The 17,589-nt window shown below is 51.2% G+C and overlaps 1 protein-coding gene across 3 annotated transcripts; it reads left to right on the forward strand.

Moving 5' to 3' along the window:
- The first annotated feature begins 217 nt into the window (after positions 1 to 217).
- Positions 218 to 17,371, forward strand: TENT5C (terminal nucleotidyltransferase 5C). Of its 3 annotated transcripts, XR_013335878.1 has the most exons (3): positions 218 to 253; positions 14,691 to 15,946; positions 16,909 to 17,371. XR_013335878.1 is itself a non-coding variant. In XM_077767394.1 (2 exons), the coding sequence occupies exon 2, from the start codon at positions 14,716 to 14,718 to the stop codon at positions 15,889 to 15,891; it is 1,176 nt and encodes a 391-aa protein (XP_077623520.1). In that variant the 5' UTR covers positions 218 to 253; positions 14,691 to 14,715; the 3' UTR covers positions 15,892 to 16,614. The 3 variants fall into 3 exon arrangements, 2 of the variants coding, with proteins under 2 accessions (XP_077623520.1, XP_077623531.1); XM_077767394.1 differs by lacking the exon at positions 16,909 to 17,371 and having other exon boundaries at positions 14,691 to 16,614; XM_077767405.1 differs by lacking the exons at positions 218 to 253; positions 16,909 to 17,371 and adding an exon at positions 565 to 682 and having other exon boundaries at positions 14,691 to 16,614.
- The last annotated feature ends 218 nt before the right edge of the window (positions 17,372 to 17,589 follow it).

Here is a 17,589-nt window from a genome sequence, read left to right on the forward strand (position 1 = left end):
GCAGTGCTACCTCCTTCAGCACCCCGCCCCTTCCCGCCGCCTAAGATTTACTCGTCTCCAGGCAACCATTCACCCGAGGAGCCAATCAGAGGGCAGCTTTCGCCCTGCCCTCGCCGTCAGCGCCCGGGCGGAAGGATCCCGAGGACTCCGGCTCCGCCCCACCCCGCCCCTCGCTCCCCAGGAAGGGCAGGCTTGGGGGCGGGGGTGGGGGCGGNAAGGACCTACCTCTGTCGTCTCCTCTTCAGCCGCCCAGGTGAGTCCCCGGCCCCCTCCCCTAAAGGTGTGAGGAAGGGGCGGCCCCAGAGAGCCGCGCGCTCCGCCTTCGGGGGTCTGTCCTGGCCGAGCGGAGCTCAAGTCTTCCCTGAGCCTGGCGGGGGCGCCGGAGCCGGAGGGGAGTTGCAGACAGGTGCCGGGCCCTCGGTGCTCCCCTCCCCTCCAGTTCCCGCGACGACACACCNCCGCAAGGTATTTTTGAGGGAGTGAGACCCACATGTGAGAGCTGCCATCGAAGGGGGCGGGGTGTGGACTAGAGAATGCTGACTTTTCTCTTCGCTTTCAGGGAAGCGGTCTGAGCTGTGCCCGCAGGGTTCTGTCCTTTGACATTCTTGTTTGTGAAGATGGAAAACTTAATATCTCTGGAGTCCAGCTTTTACTTGAGATAACTGAAACCTTGTGTCTTAAGGTATACGCATATCTTTAGAGTACATTTATTCTCAATAAGGAGTTGGCAGAAAGAAGGTGTTGGTAGATTGCATCTAATCATTCAGGTAGCTGTGAACGTTAAAATCATTCACTTAGCCTGAACGTTAAAAACAAAACCAAAACAAAGTTGTTGTTTTTTCTCGACCAGGCGGCCTCCTGGTTACCCAAAACAAAGGTCCCTCGTTTCAGAACGGTGTCTGTCCGCAGAGCTGACCACAGCACTCTGTGTTGAGTTTCTTCCACAGTACCCACCTTGTATCCGGAGATTATGTCGGGGTGCTTCTGAGGGAAACGACTCGGGTCTTGCCTGTTTGTCAGAATGAGTGGGATCCGGTTGAGCACCCATGGTTCTCCCCCCTTGATTTCCTCAGCTGTACTCTGAGTACAGGTCGCTCACCGAGCCCCCCTCCTGAGTTACAGGACCCCTTCCCCCTGCATTTCCCAGTATGCCCCACTTGGCCAGCGTCCCCCAGTGTTCAAGGCCGGGGCAAATTGTGCACATCTCGCACTACCCCTCAAAGAACAGAGAAGTCCACGTACTTCTGAAAGCCCAGAGGACCGCCTAGCACTAAAGATAACTCCGAGCGCACTGTAGTGCCCTTGTTCTCCCAGGGCCCGTGATCTCGGGCACTTTTGCTACAAAGTTAGAAAACGACATGATCTTTTTTTAAACTGCTCAAGTAAGTAGTACCTTGTCTTCATCTTTGAGATGGCGCAGGGGCTCTGAATGGATATGGTACACCTTTAGTGTGTTACCAGTAGTCATGGAAGCCCAAGTCTAGTTTCAGGGTTCAGGTAAACTTGTGTTGTTGTGTTGGGGTTCTTGGTTTCACAACAGACCTGTGTCTGTGTGTGTGTGTGTGTGTGTGTATGTGTGTATTTAGGGGTTAAAGGGAAGTAATACGGAGTCCAAGGTGGTACTTGGATAAAATAAAACATTACTCTGATTAGATAAGGCTCATTGCTTTTTTGTGATGTCCCTGAAATACACAAGAGGATACACAAAAATGCATTCCACCATCTTGGTGTTTTCACTATAGCCTACCGAGTTGGCAGAGCCATATTATGATGAAGCAGCCACCTTTGTGTCTAATGAAGTGTTCATGCGTTTGAAGAAAACACTTGGATGCAGCAGTAGAGCTGATCCCTTATGATGCTTCTAAGACTTCTGGCCTCAAGCCTTTTTATCCTTTTACTGCATGTGTTATGAGGAAGCTTCTCCTTGGAATTTAGATGGTTTGGAGGAAGCATCCTTGTATAACCCAGCGATGTAAGAAAAAGCCTTAGGAATTGTTTAGCATCGGTGGATTTTGTACAGCTGGACCCTGTAGCCCAGCCTAGAACTGTTGGCCGAACTTCTTGGAACAACAGGAGAAAACCCAGTATGAAGGTGTACTTGCTGATTTTTAAGTAACTCTGTGTAGCCTGTGTTTTAGTCGTAGCGCCTTTTGGAGTCTCGGTCCCCAGACTGCGGTTCTCTCTTGGAGCACCGTGATTGAGCCCGTAAGTAGGGAAGTGCTCCCCAGGCAGCAGTGTGGGCCAGGTGCTGCAGGGGCTAAGGTGGTGGTGGTGATTTGGGGAGAGGCCTGGGGAGGCACTCTGGAGGGTGCAGGGGAGCTAGGATGGCCTCTGCTCCTCTGTCTTCACCGCAGGCATGTGGGCCCCAGGAAAGCCCCCTTCCCAGGAAGGTGGGGGTCCGTGCTCACTGCTGAATCGCCAGCACCTAGAGCAGGGCCTGGTGCACGGACGGTGCTCCTGCTAATTGGCTCCAGCGCTCTGCTGGCCTTCGGCTGCCATTCCTCTCAGAGAGGGGAAGTGTACTTGAGGTAGATATCCTTCTGATGGGCTCAGGTGCCGGAAGCTTTTGGGGTTGGACGCCTCCAGCCTAAAATGCCGAGTGGTGTCTGGGCCTTTTTCTAAATGGTGGCCTCAGTTGGCTGCGCTTAAGCCGAAGGGCAGGGGCTACCAATTGGCCAGCAGCTGAAACCCCTTAAGCCGAGCTCCAGACCTGCCCTCTGCCGGCACTTCCCCTCCTGCCCATCCAGCCCGACACCAGCCTCACATGGCTCGCTCAGCCTTTCTCTCTCCAGCTCGCTAGGCTGCTAGTTCTGCTGATCTTTTCTCTTTCTAACTTTTTGTTTCCCGCTGCCGTCACTGGCCTGGTTCGGGGCCCTGTAGACAGCGACGCCATGAGAGCGATAGCAGGCCTCTCCCCTGGCCGGTGCACACCCCGTGCCCCTCGAATAGCACCTGAAGGACTCCCGGGCACTGGCCATCCCTCCCGGATGCTGAGCTCCTTTGCAGGACCTGTACCCTTCTGACCTTCTGTTTATTCTCCGCCTCCGTTGGATGACTCTCCCTAACTGCCCTTCGTTGCCTCACAGAATTCATACTCAAATACTTGAACAAATCAGCGCTACTCCTTCCTCACCATACTGCATTTTCACCCAGCTTTAGACCCTTCTGAGAGCCTCTGAGTTACCCCATCCGAGGGTCCCCATCACTCATTCCTTGCCTCTTCTGTGCTTTACTGGTTGAACACCAAAAGGCCCATCACTGGCTGTGTATTCACCCTCTGTGGACCCATTTTGAGAAGAAAATTCTCCATGAATCTTGAGCTGCTCTCACCCCCTCACGTTGCCATAGGTCTCTCTCCCCTGGCTTTAGCCCTGCTGAGTGGGAGGAAGACTAATCCTCCCCCTTGCCTGGCTGTCTACACCCTACCCCAAACACCCCCTGTGTATCCCTGACCAGTGCCGGTGGTGGTTGGGAGGTGGGCATCGCGGCCGGCTGACTCTGCATGGGCTTGGCCGGCTGTGGCCCTCCCGTGGAGGAACTGTGAGGTAGCTGCAGCGGGAAGGGGGCAAAGCCAGGAGGAGACGCCAAGTGGACGCTAAGTGAGAACCTGCCGCGTGTCGGGGCGCCGGCTGGCTTGGCTGGGAGCGAGTGCTCCTGTGGCCTCCGGTGCCCGGGCCTCTCGTGGTCTTTATTCTTCCCTCCCGGCCTCTGAGGCTGCCCTGACCTGTGAGAATGCTCAAGTGTGGGTCCTGGCTGTGTCTATACCTCTTCAGGCCTCAGTCTCTTCGTTGTAACAAGGTCAGTAGGCCAGTGCTGCCCAGTAGAAATAGGAGAGCCACAGTTAAGATTTTAGAAGTCACATCAGAGAGCAAACGTGGGTGAAAAGAATTTTAATAATTTTATTTAACCCATTGTGGCAAGTGGTGGCATCTCTGTATGTAATCCGTGTAAAGCATATAAATGAAATATGTTACTTTTCTCCCCCTTCCTCCTGAGTTCTTGAAATCCAGGGTGTATCTTACATTCCCAGCATGTCTCAATGTAGTCTTGTCCCATTTCAAGTGCTCAAGGGACACACCAGGCTCGTGGATGCAGTACTGAGCAGCGTAGGTCCACACCAGCTGTCCAGTGTCTCACTCTCCAATTCAGATTCTGCGTGAGGAGCAGGCACGAGTTAGCGACAGCAAGTTCTGGAGGAAGAGTGTGAGTGAGCTAGGTCGCAAGCACCACAAGGGTAGGAGTCTTTGTCTCTTGCTGACCAGCGGGTTGATCGTAAGCCCCTAGAAAGGCGATTGGAACATAGGAGGTGCTCAGCTACTGGAAAGAACGAAAGGAAATGCAGTCATCGTGGCCAGCTTCCCGATAAGCATTCACCCTGTGGGTCAGTCCTGGGACTGAAACACAGGATATCTGACTCCTAGTCCAGTGCTCATTCCTTCATTGTTCGGTTTCTTAGAGAATAATTACAAGGTAATAGAACGTCAGAGAACTGCGGATGAAATCTTCTGACACTGGCAGGGGACCAGGACTCCACCAGTCTATCCCATGAAAGTTTATTAATGACTAAGGTTTGCAAATGCGAGAGGAGACAGTTTTCAAGTAACGGGTGTCTCTGAGCTGCCAAATGACAACAGCATAGGACCCAGGAGAGGCTGGCTCAACGGTCAGCATCCTGGTGGCCACGTTCATGGCCCGCAGAGCCCCACGCGTGGGGGAACCAAACATGAGGTGGCTTGGCTGCGTTGGGCAGTTGGTACAGACATGGGCACCGCCCCGCGGTGTTCTCCTTCACTTGAATGCACCCTCCGCCCCCCATGCTGCCCATCCACCTAAACTTCCATTCTTCACACATTGTTAATGTCACAGGGACCCTAGAGCCTGGTGATGTCACACCCAGGCTACTGCCCTGCTCAGACCAGGAGGTCAGGCGTCTGCTACACGGATGGCTCTGTGCCAAACCAAAACCTGGATGGAGGTGTGTGTAATTAGCCTCCTCAGGGGAATGGAAGCCGGCTTACACTTAGACGTGTGTGAATGGGGTGTGTGTATGTGTCTCAAGTATGATAAGTGCTGAACTTGAGCTTGTCCCTCCCCTGATAAGGCCCCGGGATGCAAACTGAGGCCCTCCTCCTGGAAACCAGACAGCTGTTGACAGTTCTAAGCTGGAGAGTCAGGTGGGATGCAGCCCTTGGTGGACCCCAGAGGCCAGCGGCCCTTGGACCCTGTGGGCTGTCTGTCAGCTTGGTCATCCTTGTGGTAAACAGCCTCCTGGGGATCCTCCTGTTTTTCCTCAGTGTGGTCAGTCTCTAAAATGGCGGGGCCAGCTCTGGAGACGTTTTTAAATGAGTCAGACCAGCAACCTCTCTGATTTAGAAAGAGGCAATTGGTAGGAGGAAGCGGGGCGCCAAGTTGCAGCAGGGATTATTTCCAGTTCAAGTGGTGTATGTAGTGCTCAGTATTGCTGATGCTTTGGAAAAAGCACGACTTCTATGCTCCGCTGCCGCGTAAAGATGTCTGGGTTCTGCCCCTGTGAATGTTTACATCTGTGATGACGTCAGGGGAGGGGGGTCCTTTCAGCTCTCCAGCTGTGGTGTCCCGGGTATAACCTCTGGGCTCGAGTTTTGATTCCATCGTGTGCCTGCCGTTTTGCAGCCACAGCAGGAGTTCTTCCAGCGTGTTATCTCTCAGCCACACTTGCTTACGCGTCCTGTTTTGAAAGAAGGGGTAGTGCTTTCTGCGTGGAGTCTTCCAACGGAGGGGGTGTGTGTGTGTGTGTCTGTGGTCAGAGCCCGATCTCTGGCCCCTACCAGGACCATCTGCTGGCACAGATGACAAGAACTTGTGAGGGCCACCCCCACCCCCAAACTCAAAGCTTGGAGCGAAGCCAGGCGGCACTGGGGGTCTGTGGCCCACCCCTGTTTCTGTCCAGAGCACCCCCTTTCCTTCTGCTTAGGCAGCACCCCCGTTGCCGTGGGAATCACAACAAATTTTTTGGCTGTAGTACACATCGGTGTTAAACGGCTAAGAGGGTGCTGATAACCCTGAGAAAAGGGCCTAAGAGGCCCGGCTGAGTGTGGCCAAGCCGAGAGTGAGAACAGACCATCTGCATGATGTGCTGTGTCACTGACTTAGAAATGTCTTCTCTGTGCACAGTTCTGGGGCCCAGGGCAGTTTTGTTAGTTTGTGGGTGTTTGGGCAGCTGTAAAGATAACTTCTTAGAAAAAGCTAGCACACAATATATTTTATTGTCCTTTTAATAAACAAGGCATTATTTTATCTGGTTCTCTTAGTTTGGGCCGTCTACTGATGCAATCTTATTTTGTGTATGTTTATATTAAGCACAGATGTGCCTCATCGTTATCCAGAATGTGGCCCCGTGGTGGTGAGGGGCTGGAGACGGGGGCTTCCTCAGGCTTCCCCCTGGTCCTTGGAAACTCCTGGCCTTCACCAGACATTCAAGGATTAAGGCAGGATTTCTCTCCAGAAAGCGGCATCTACCTTGACCCTGGTTTTTCTCCTTTCTGCCCACTGATCTGCTGCATTTGTCAAGTCCGTGGTCATTCAGAGTGTTTTTCGAGGGGATAGGGGTCTCACAGGCCAAACTCTGTGATTGGGAAAAGTGGCAGGTGTGCAGGCTCCAGTTTAGGACGTGTGCGTTTGTTAGTCTGTTCCAGGCTGTTCCGCATTCAGTTCTGTCCCAGCTCCCCGAGGGGTTCCCATCACTTCTTGCGAGCTTACCTACCTTCTCTCTGCAGCTCCGGCTGCATTATCAGTGCCTGGGATCTGAGAAAGTGGCCCTCTTGTCTCAGAGTGTCCTGTTCTGTTGCTTTATCAGCAGATGGGCACTGCTGATCTTCCAGCCAGCAGAGCGCATCCCGCAGCTGTCCCTGACCTCTCTGACAACCACAGCCTCGCAGCAGCCTGGCTGGCCTGGGGGGTTCCCTCCGTGGGAGGACCTGGGCCTTTGCCCCACAGCCATTGCCCCTTTGAAACAAACACCTCACGATTAGCATTTCGGTCCATAATTACCTTCAACTCTGGTGGCTCTGGCCAGGCTGCCTACCTCCCAAATCCCGGACCGCCTTGCGGGGAGGATCTCTGCACGGACAGCTGTCAGGTAGCTCATGCTCTGAAGGCTTCTGCCTTTGTTTCTAGCACCTGCCGTCTGGCCTGCCCCACTCAGGGGCCATAGCACATGCAGCCAACTTCCTTCCTGCCATCCTGTGAAAACCCTTTACGCCTTTCCCTCCTCCCTCTCGTTGCTGTCTCCTTTCCACAGCCACCTGAGTGAGCACCTAGCTTGTCTTCAGAGCCCCACTCTGATCCCAGCACGTGCACCAAGACTACCCACCTCCTAGGAAGCCCCCCGCTGCCACTTGTGCCACTTCCCGGCAAGACGTCTGTGGACAGTTAACACTTGGCATGACCTCTCTGTTGTAAAGTAGGGATAATAGCATCTCCCTTGTAGTGTTGGGGTACACATCAGATGAGTTGATCCCGATAAAGCTGGATCAGATAGAGTTTGGTGGTTCACGTTAGGGCACCTTGTCACATGTGGTGTCCCCTGGCTGAGGCCCTCTCTATGTGAAGAGGCCCTGGAGGGCTGTGCACCTGCTAGTCCCTGCCAGGAGCTTCTGAGGAAGGAGGGAGTGGTTTCTGGGTGGGTAGGGCTAACATAAGATGTTTATGTTAGGAAACAGCTGATGCACATCCTCATTGAGAAATAGGATTTTCCACGCTACAGCCAATGAATTGCCTTCTCTGGTGCCTCTCTGAAGGATACCTCTAAACCACCTTGGCATCCTTGAAGATGAACACCGACCCTGTCCCTTTGCTCAACTGCAGTCTGCTCTAAAGCAGGCAATGAAGGGTGATGGAGTCAAGCTTTGCTCTTTTCAGGGTATATGGTGGACGTAAGGTGTCACGGTCCTTTTTTGGATAGGACTAATACCGTCTCTATTTTAGAAGAGGCCACTGTAGTCGAGCAAGTACTGGTCACCCCAGTGTACCCGTGGCCTTGTAGCATGAGCCTGCTGCCCTCTCCCCACCTCCCACCCTGCCAGCAGCCGAGCGAGCTTGGTGGGAGCTGTGGCCGGTTCCAAGAGTTCGAACATTAGCTCTGCGATTGAGGAGCTGGGGTCAATTGACTTCATCTTTTCTAATCCTTATTCCTTAATCTGTGTGCAAGGGACATTTGTACCTTCCTCAGAGTGCTCGTGAGGCTTCCCCGGGCACAGGTGTGCAGTGGTTCTACTGAGCACCTTTGTTTTTGCACACACATCTGCACCCTTGTTTTCTAGGGGAAAGAAAGGCCCAGGGGTTGTGGTTCTCATTAACTTGGGTTGCTGAAAGTTTTGGTGAGATAGAACATTCTGGTGGGTATTGCTGTCCTCTTTCACTTCTGCTTAAACGCTAGGTTTTTATTTGCAGTGAAGTAGTTTCCTTTTCCTTCGAGCCCTCTGTTGGACACTGGAGGGGGAAGATGCCTGCTACAGGTGCATGGGTCCCCTCTCAGCCAGGAGCTGAGGACAGCAGGTGTCTTTGTTCCACACACACCTCCAGTAGTCTGTCACCACGAGGCTTGGTCCATTGCCCATGGCTGAATCTCTTACCTCGAGCTGGAAAGCATTACTAGGAAGGTCCAGGCTTTGGAGGTAACATCCAGTAACAGTGAAAGGAAATGTGGTCATCAAAGGAGTGTCGAAATGTGTTTCAGGTCCTTTCGTGTTCTGCCTCCCCCCTCACCCCCAGCAGGGTCAGAGGAAGAGGGTGTTGCTCAGCGCTCTCTGGAGTGGGTGGGAGGGCTGAGTGCCTCCATTCACACCTCAGCATTTCCATGAAACCTTTGGGACACTACCTTCTAGAGCTTTCAGGTTAAGTATCATAGACCGAGACTTAACTAGACACTGTCTTTAACTTCATAGACATACATCCCCACGTGTACCGGGAACTCTCCAGACAGTGTCCACATCTAATACCAGGCATAAATAGGACTCAGTGGTGATTTGTAAGCCCTTGACCATAAGACCCAGAAGTGTTACACCTGCTCTTCTCCAACTTGTCTGCCTGCTTGGCCTGCTTGTGCATCTTGAGGCCCCTCATGCTTTCGTAGCCTCCGTCGCTCTTATTTCTGGGATCTAGATAAGCTATAAAACAGGACTAGAAATAGCTTTCTCTCTCTCTCTTTTATTTTCTCTTCAATTAGGGCCTAATCTTAAGTTTTCAGATCAACCTGCCTTTGAGGGCCTCTGTCCCAGGCCGTGGGAAACAAGGGTAAATTAGACATGAACATGTCCTTAGGGAGCTTGGTATAATCTTTGGGCTTAGTTGGTCTCACCTTTTGCTGTCATTTCTGCAAACGTGCCGCCTTTCAGTGTGCACATAGCCAGATGATAGAAGAGAAAGGAACTCAGGGCACCTGAATAGGTGGTCATCACGAGTCCCACTTTCTAGAACATTAAGTACTTTGAACCGAGTAGACAGTGGCCATCCTCACTTGTAAAAAGACTCCCGAATTTCCAAATCCATGAGAAATCCTGGTTCCCACCTCGTGCAATTTCCACTGTGCAAGATACAATGAACCTGCTTCTCAGGCAGTGAAAGGAAAAATCAAACAGTTTGAATTTACCAGGCTTCAGACTGATTCCCCACCCCCACACACCCCTAGTCATTATTCTGCTAATTCTGCTACATAGAATCAGTCTTGAACCTGGGCCTTTCGTGAGTTCGGAATGTGTGTTTCATGTGATTCTTTTATATGTGGATCATATCAGTGTTGATTTCAAGTGGTTAATTAAAACTCAAACTGTTACAGTAAGCTCTGGTGTGTTATCTAAGCCCTCAGGGCCTGAGACTTGGATTTATTCTAGTATTGCCGGTGTTTGTTGAAGTCACTAAAAAATATACTTTGGATATTTGAAAGTGTTTGGTTGGGTAAGAGAAAACAAAGAATTCCTTTGTAATAGTCAGCAATAACTTCTCATTTGGGGCTCTTCTAATGAGCGAAGCACCGGATATGAACCTGGCCCAAATTTGGGCCTTCGATAGTTTGGGCTCCTCTGTATTTGAGCCGTGACCACTGGAAGAATTAAGAACTGCACCATGGATTTGTCATTTATTGTGTTCCACAAAATGCTTCTATATGGACTCTTTTTTTCTGAAAGTCCACTCCACCATTGACATGGGTGCCAGAAGAAGCCGGCATGGAAGATGCCAGCCTTAGAGGCCTGGAGAAGTGCTGATTCCTTATATTAAGGGTCTTGTAACCATAGCCAGGAGCCCACAGACCAGCATCAGCAGGGTCGCCGTACTGTGTTTGAAATGTGGAATAGCGATCGTACAAAACTGCAAAAGAGCACTGTGGGTAACAAACCTAGACTGGCACGAGGTGAGGTGGCCTATCCAGTATTTTGGAAGTCTGGAGGGTTTTTGACACACCACGGCCCTCTGCGTTTAAACAGTAGAGAAGTAGAAACTTGACTAAAAGCCATTCTAGGAGAAAAAACAGTCCCTCCTCCCCTGCTCACACCCTAGAAGTCAACATTTAAGGCTCAGAGGGGAAGGTCTTTGAGTATTTGATGGGGGCCCATGGACACAGAGGTGGTGGGGAGTGGTGGGAAAGGACCGGAAGGAATCGAATCAGGTAGCACATGAGTTAGAAGGCTCATGGGGGAAAGATTTTAGGAAATGGCTCGTGAGATTTTAACGACTTTCAACTAGTACATGTATAGGCTCTAAATTTGAAAAGGATTAAGTAAGTTTTCTTCGTCCCATCCCCCAGTCTAGAGGTGGTGGTTGCTGCAGGCTGAACTACCTGTGTTTCCTTCCAGAGATCTGTATAATTGTACACGTGTGGGCTTGTGCTTTCACACACAGCGTTGGTTTTCTCTGAATAAATCTTGACCAGCATTTCACAATCATACAGATCAAACCATTCTTTGGACCACTTCCACGTAGTGTATGCTGTTGTACACGTGCACTACATTATTTAACATTACGCTGAGGACTCTAGCTTTATAAATAATTCCCCAGCATCCTTGTGCAGCCTTGCAGGCACACCCGCAGGATAAAATCAAAAGAGCCTAGAAGTAGAGTTGATATGAAGGGTACGTCCACTTACAACAGCACAGCCACCCCGTTCTTCAGAGAGAACCCACGGGCTGTGTGCTCAAAGGTGTCTGCTGCTTGATCTCTGCTAACCTGACTGGGAAGGATGACCCATGGAAGGTTTAGCACACCCATCCCTTAAGTTAAGGGTGACTGTGTGAGGCATCTGAGTTCATGTCCTTTGCCCCTTCTTCCGTCAGGGTGCCAGTCTTCCTGATTTGCAGGAGCTCATCCTTCATTAATGAAATGAGTCCTCCCACTGCAAATCTCTCCCTAGCCTGGTCTTCTGACGCCTTTGTGGTGCCATGTAGATATTTTTCTACGTATCAAATTTTTGTGACTTTACGTGACTGTAGAAAGGACTGCCTACTTTGTCCATGTGTGTAAATCCATGTTTCCCTAAAACCCTTAGGGTTTTGTTCTCTTATACTTAAGTCTACTTCGTCCTTCTAGATCTTAGTTCAGCACAAGACAGGGAGCCACTTTATTTATTTTTCAGAATCTAGATAACTAGGCACTTGTCTAGACATTTTCTTTCTCCTTTTTCTCTCTCCTTTATCATATGCTGAATCCCCATATGTGTTAGATTTTATTTCTAGATTTTAAAAATTCTGTTCCATCAGTTTATCTTTTTATACCAATGCCACGTTGTTTCGATTATTGTGGCTTTGTAATATCTCTAATGGGGCTAGTAGGTACATCGTTCTTGTTTCTCATAACCCTTCTGACCCTTCCTGCCCCTCCTCCCATGTGAACCCTACAAATTTGCAATCTAAAACAGATTCTAACTCTGAACCGGTTTAGAGATTTAAAAATCTATGAGAAGTCTCCCCTTCTCTCCCCAGTGGCTTTCTGGAGGAGGGATGACGGCTCCCTTCAGAGTCTCACTGGTTTTAACTATTCCTCCTGTAAGAACCACTGTTTTAAAGGTGGCAATAGGCCTGCCTTTAATTTAGAAACCTTTTGTTCCCGCAAAACTCCTTTAAAAAGGGGGGGAGGGCATGAGTCAAAAGTCATTCCTATAGTTATTTTCCTCTGCAGCCTTTTCGAGGTTCTTCTCAGAGGTGTTCGTACAGTAAATTGTTCCTTCTCTTCCAAGTACTGACTCAACTGCCACCCCTCTGTCTCTGGGACTTCTGCTACCTTGTATTGTAAACACGAGACTCGGAAGCACAATAACAGGTGAGACACAAGGTAGAGCAAAGTGTGTTTTCATCGGTAGGTCAGCATACCCATCACAAACTTGTGTTACCAGGTCACAGGTGGTTTAGCAGTGGCTCCAAGGAAAGCTAGAGCCGTGCCTTTCTGCAGGCACCCGGACTGACCTATGCGGCACCCTGTGTGGTAGGCACAGCGTACCGGATGCTGATCACTGAGGGGCCACAAAGAACCAAATGTACGGAGAACACATTAAAAAGGTGTCCCAAATCTGACTTGAAGCCAAATGCTGGCCACCATAAACACTGAGTATTTCACCACAAATTTTTCTTGTTATCCTTAACCTAGGAGCGCTTGGGTAGAGTGATCTAGGTAGCCTAGGGCTTTTTAACACTGTCCAAACAGGTTTGAAGGGAAACTTTCATCTGCCTGTTGGCGAGTATTGTCCTGTAGCAGGTGCAAGAGCGCTCATCCCCGATGGGTCTTCCTAGAGCCTGCTCAGGTCACGTGGCCACCCCTCCTGTTGCCAGCCAAGCAGATCGACCCCTTCACCTAAAGCCTGTGCTGTAGCTTGAGTGGTACATGATGGCCAGACTGGACAACTTGCTAGGTCTTGGCTGCGTGCCACCTTCTGCTCCTAAATCCCCAGCCCAGGGCCCTTGTTGCCTTTCTGAACTCTTTATTTTTTAAAAATTTTTTAAAAGTTTTATTTATTTCTGTGAGAGAGAGAGACAGCATGAGCAGGGGAGGATCAGAGAGAGAGGGAGGTACAGAATCCGAAGCAGGTTCTAGGCTCTGAGCTGGCTGTCAGCACAGAACCCGACGCGGGGCTCGAACTAACGAACCATGAGATCATGACCTGAGCTGAAATCGGACACTTAACTGACTGAGCCACCCAGGCGCCCCACCTTTCTGAACTCTTCTGTGGCCTTCTTGTCCTCCCCAATCAAGGGGCACTCCTTTCTTCTGCCCGTATGTTCCATTTTCTTTCTACCACATACTGCCTTCTCTTGCTGTGTTGTTTGCACCCACCTTCTTCGTGGCCAGCTCCTGGGCAGCTGGTCTCAGTGTGTCCAGTGGCATTCCCCCAACAGTGAGTGACGACCACCCCATTGATCTGAGCAATTGTAGAAGGTGGAGATTCCTGGCACAGCACAAGGCTAAAAATCCACCCATGTTGGAACCCCAGGACCTTGCGTGGCGGGTGTGCATTCAAAAGCAGCGGTCTCCAAACCATAAAACTTCAGAAGTCACTGGGAGGGTTTCACGTGTGCCCCTCAGGTCAGGAAGGCGGTGGGGACAGGAAAACTGCTCTCACTGAGGTCCGAGGATAGCACCTTGACATTTTGTTTCTGCTCCTGTATCTGTCTAGCTAATATTTGACCCGTGTGGATCCCCAGGCACCTTGACTCTGAATACAGCAGTATTTGTTTTTACGTTAGGATTTCCGGGGGTCTGTCATGTTTTATTTTCCGAAACGTGTAACTTGGTCGAAGATTACTCTGGTAACTGTGGTTCTCTCAAGTGAAGTGGGATGTGTTTCTCCTGGGACTGAGCGCTGACTTCATTCTCCTTAGGTAGCTTCCAGGTACGCAGTCTCAAAATCTGGTCAAAAGCTCACACTGCCCTGAGGGGGTGTCCCACACACAGGGGGCCCCTTTGCTGACAGGGCCGTTTGTCACAACGCTGACCCCAGCCTTTGTTGCCAGGACCTTTGTCATTCAGACTGCGCCTCGGTGTCCTACTCTGGATTACCGAGGTGCCATTCTAGGGCAGACTGCTCCCGTAAGTGAAAAGGGCCTGGGGTTCTTGCTCACAAGGTGTCCGTGTAGGTGGGTCCGGCGGCACTGATCTAACTTCCTTTCCCTGGTGTGGAGGCAGCCTGGAGGCGAGTCGTCCCCTCTCATGGAGTGCGGGAAGTCTTTCTTTGTGGGGTCTTGTGTTCGAGGTGTGGGGGTTGTAGCTTATTTATTAGCCAGTTCAAGGTGTAGTTAGTCATGCAAAAGCAGGCGAGGTCATTCTATAAAAAAAAAAAAAAAAAAGAAAGCAAAAAAGTGAGGAAGATGAGCAGATCCTGTAGGCCCTCTACTGAGTCACCTTGTGTTTAGGGTGCTTTGTTTAACGAGTTTGTCCGCTTGCCTTCACACAAGCCACCCTCCCGCAGACAAGCCAGCCAGCCCCATGGCAAATGGAATTCTGAGGCACCCAGGGCGGGGAGAGGGTAGGTGTCGGTGTGCTCTGTCCCCAGTTGCGCAGGCAGCCCTCTCACATGGTGCTTAATCCTTGCCAACCCCCAGCAGGTGCCAGTTGTCGCTGTCGCACGGGAAAGCGTTCAGAGATCAACCAGCACCTTCTCGGAGTCCCTCGGGCTGCGGGGCTGTGTACGAGTGAATCCTAACTCTGTGTCTCACTCCCTCGCTTTTCAGTTTCCCTGCAAGAACACCCCCCGAGATGGCAGAGGAGAGCAGCAGTGCCAGGGATTGCCTGTCCTTCAGCGTGCTCAGCTGGGATCAGGTCAGCCGGCTGCACGAGGTCCTGACCGAGGTCGTACCCGTCCATGGGCGAGGCAACTTTCCAACCTTGGAGATAACCCTGAAGGACATCGTCCAGACCGTGCGCAGCCGGCTGGAGGAGGCAGGCATCCGAGTGCAGGATGTCCGGCTGAACGGCTCCGCGGCTGGCCACGTCTTGGTCAAAGACAACGGCCTGGGTTGCAAAGACCTGGACCTCATCTTTCACGTGGCTCTTCCCACCGAGGCAGAATTTCAGCTGGTCAGAGATGTGGTGCTGTGTTCCCTCCTGAACTTCTTGCCCGAGGGTGTGAACAAGCTCAAGATCAGTCCAGTCACCCTGAAGGAGGCGTACGTCCAGAAACTGGTGAAGGTCTGCACGGACACCGACCGCTGGAGCCTCATCTCCCTCTCCAACAAGAACGGGAGGAACGTGGAGCTGAAGTTCGTCGACTCCATCCGGCGCCAGTTCGAGTTTAGCGTGGACTCTTTCCAGATCATCTTGGACTCATTGCTCTTTTTCTATGACTGCTCCAGTAGCCCCATATCTGAGCACCTCCACCCCACGGTGATCGGGGAGAGTGTGTACGGGGACTTCGAGGAAGCCTTTGACCACCTGCAGAACAGACTAATTGCCACCAAGAACCCCGAAGAGATCCGGGGCGGGGGGCTGCTCAAGTACAGCAACCTCCTGGTGCGGGACTTCCGGCCCACAGACCAGGAAGAAATCAAGACTCTAGAGCGTTACATGTGCTCCAGGTTTTTCATCGACTTCCCGGACATCCTGGAACAGCAGAGGAAGCTGGAGACCTACCTGCAAAACCACTTTGCCGAGGAAGAGAGGAGCAAGTACGACTACCTCATGATCCTCCGCAGGGTCGTGAATGAGAGCACCGTGTGCCTCATGGGGCACGAGCGGAGGCAGACCCTGAACCTCATCTCCCTCCTGGCCTTGCGCGTGCTGGCCGAACAAAACATCATCCCCAACGCCACCAACGTCACCTGCTACTACCAGCCAGCCCCCTACGTCAGTGACGGCAACTTCAACAACTACTACGTTGCCCACACCCCTGTTGCCTACAGCCAGCCGTACCCTACCTGGCTGCCCTGTAACTAGCCTCGAGACCTGAGGGTTTCCACCGTGGGGACCCCAGTAGGGCAAGGGCTCTCAGGTAGGGGAGCCTCCTCCTAGATGTAGGTGTTTGGCTTTTAAAGGGGAACTCAGCTCTGATTCTGCTTGTTTCTTTGTGCACCCATTGGAATGGGTCTACAGGATGTCATGAGCCAGTCCTGAAGGGACCCGTTATTCCAGTGCCACCTTGGAAAGCGCCCCAGGAAGTGGGGCCCATCCACATCTTTCAGAGAGAGACACACACACGTCCTGTCCCGAACATCTGCATGGGGAGATTTGAGCTCCGTGTGCCGATGGAGTCTGGGGCAGTTCCTGGGTAGTGTCTCTCACTCAGGCTAGAGTTGGCTCTGTCGGCCCTCACTTGGGGTGCTCCGCTGTTACATGGAAGTTGAGGTTCTAGTCTATTTTCTTGTACCAATTTTAGCCAGGCAGAAAATGGTGGGCGTGAGCGTGGTCTCGTGGCTACATTTTTGTGTTCGGGGGACCCAGTTGCATGTTTATTCCCTTTTAGCAGAGCTGAGGATTTCCTTTCATCAGTGAACCAGAGCTGGTAGCTGGAGAATTGAGATCTAGTTGAAAGTGGTTTATGGTTTAGATGCTGTGTTCTCATGAGGCTTTGTGAGATATTGCTGAGGAAAAAAAGAAAAAGAAAAAAAAAGACCTTTGCTTGAAATGTAACTTGAAAATGAAATAAAATGTGGAACATAATGTTAAAGGAGAATTGGGGNATTTTTTTTCCTTAAGGAATTCTTACTGAATGACACTTCCCCCTCCCTCCCTCAGCAGCTTATCACTTTCGCGTTGCTCTTCCCGAGACGAAGGACTGTCCAGAGTCCTTGCAGTAACTGACATGAGGGTCTTCCCGGGTTTTACTCGGAAACCTCTTTCGGTCACATTCCAAGGCTGACCAGCCGTTTTCTGGAGTACCTTAGCTGATGATTTGTTTGTTTGTTTGTTTTTGTTCTTTCTTCAAAAAAAAAAAAAAGTGATTTCCCTCTCCAGGCTTTTTCAGACAGCAAACGAATTCAGGAATTTCAGTGGCGCTGAATGACCTGTGGAGTGACCTGCCGTTATGGGCAAGAGGGCTCTGGCTGAAACACTGCTTTGAACCCTTGCCTGTGTCCCCACGGTGTGCGCGAGGTGGAGGCTTCGTGCCCAGGGGCTGCCAGGGCACCTTGCCGTCTGATTAATTCTGCTGTGTTCCGGGGAAGAACGGGGTCAGCGAAGAAGGGTCTTCCTTATTCTGGTGGATTTGACCGTACTTGTCTCTGGTCTGCACTTCAGAAGGAAAACAGTGTTAGTCTGCAGGCTAAAGCTCAGTAGACGGGAGAGCGCTGGGCTACTGCCATCCGCAGTGGCTTTGAAAGTCTCAGAGCTCTTAGCAAGCATCCCTCTAGAGCACGGAGGGCAGAGGGACTCAGTACCACCAGCCAGCTTGGCTTATAAAGTGATTTCATCAAATCCACACTCCTGGTTTTTTCCTTTCTTGCGCGGCCATGGAAATCCCCAGCCCTGAGTGATGGCTTCCCTTCCTCCTTGCTTTAAGTGATGAAGTTACTTACAGCTTAGCGGAAACCAGTGGTTTACCTTTTTCTGAAGATGGTATTTTCAGGGTTGTTGGGTTTTTTTTTTTTCCTTTTTGGAATGTGACGTTTTGGTCCTCTTAAAAGCAGATCGGTCATG

This window comes from Crocuta crocuta, unplaced genomic scaffold (assembly GCF_008692635.1).
Source record: "Crocuta crocuta isolate KB4526 unplaced genomic scaffold, BGI_CrCroc_1.0 scaffold180, whole genome shotgun sequence".
Taxonomy (NCBI): Eukaryota; Metazoa; Chordata; class Mammalia; order Carnivora; family Hyaenidae; genus Crocuta; species Crocuta crocuta.

What these genes read in the sequence shown, in the direction of transcription:
- TENT5C (XM_077767394.1), top strand. Translation starts at nt 14,716, where the DNA reads ATGGCAGAGGAGAGCAGCAGTGCCAGGGATTGCCTGTCCTTCAGCGTG.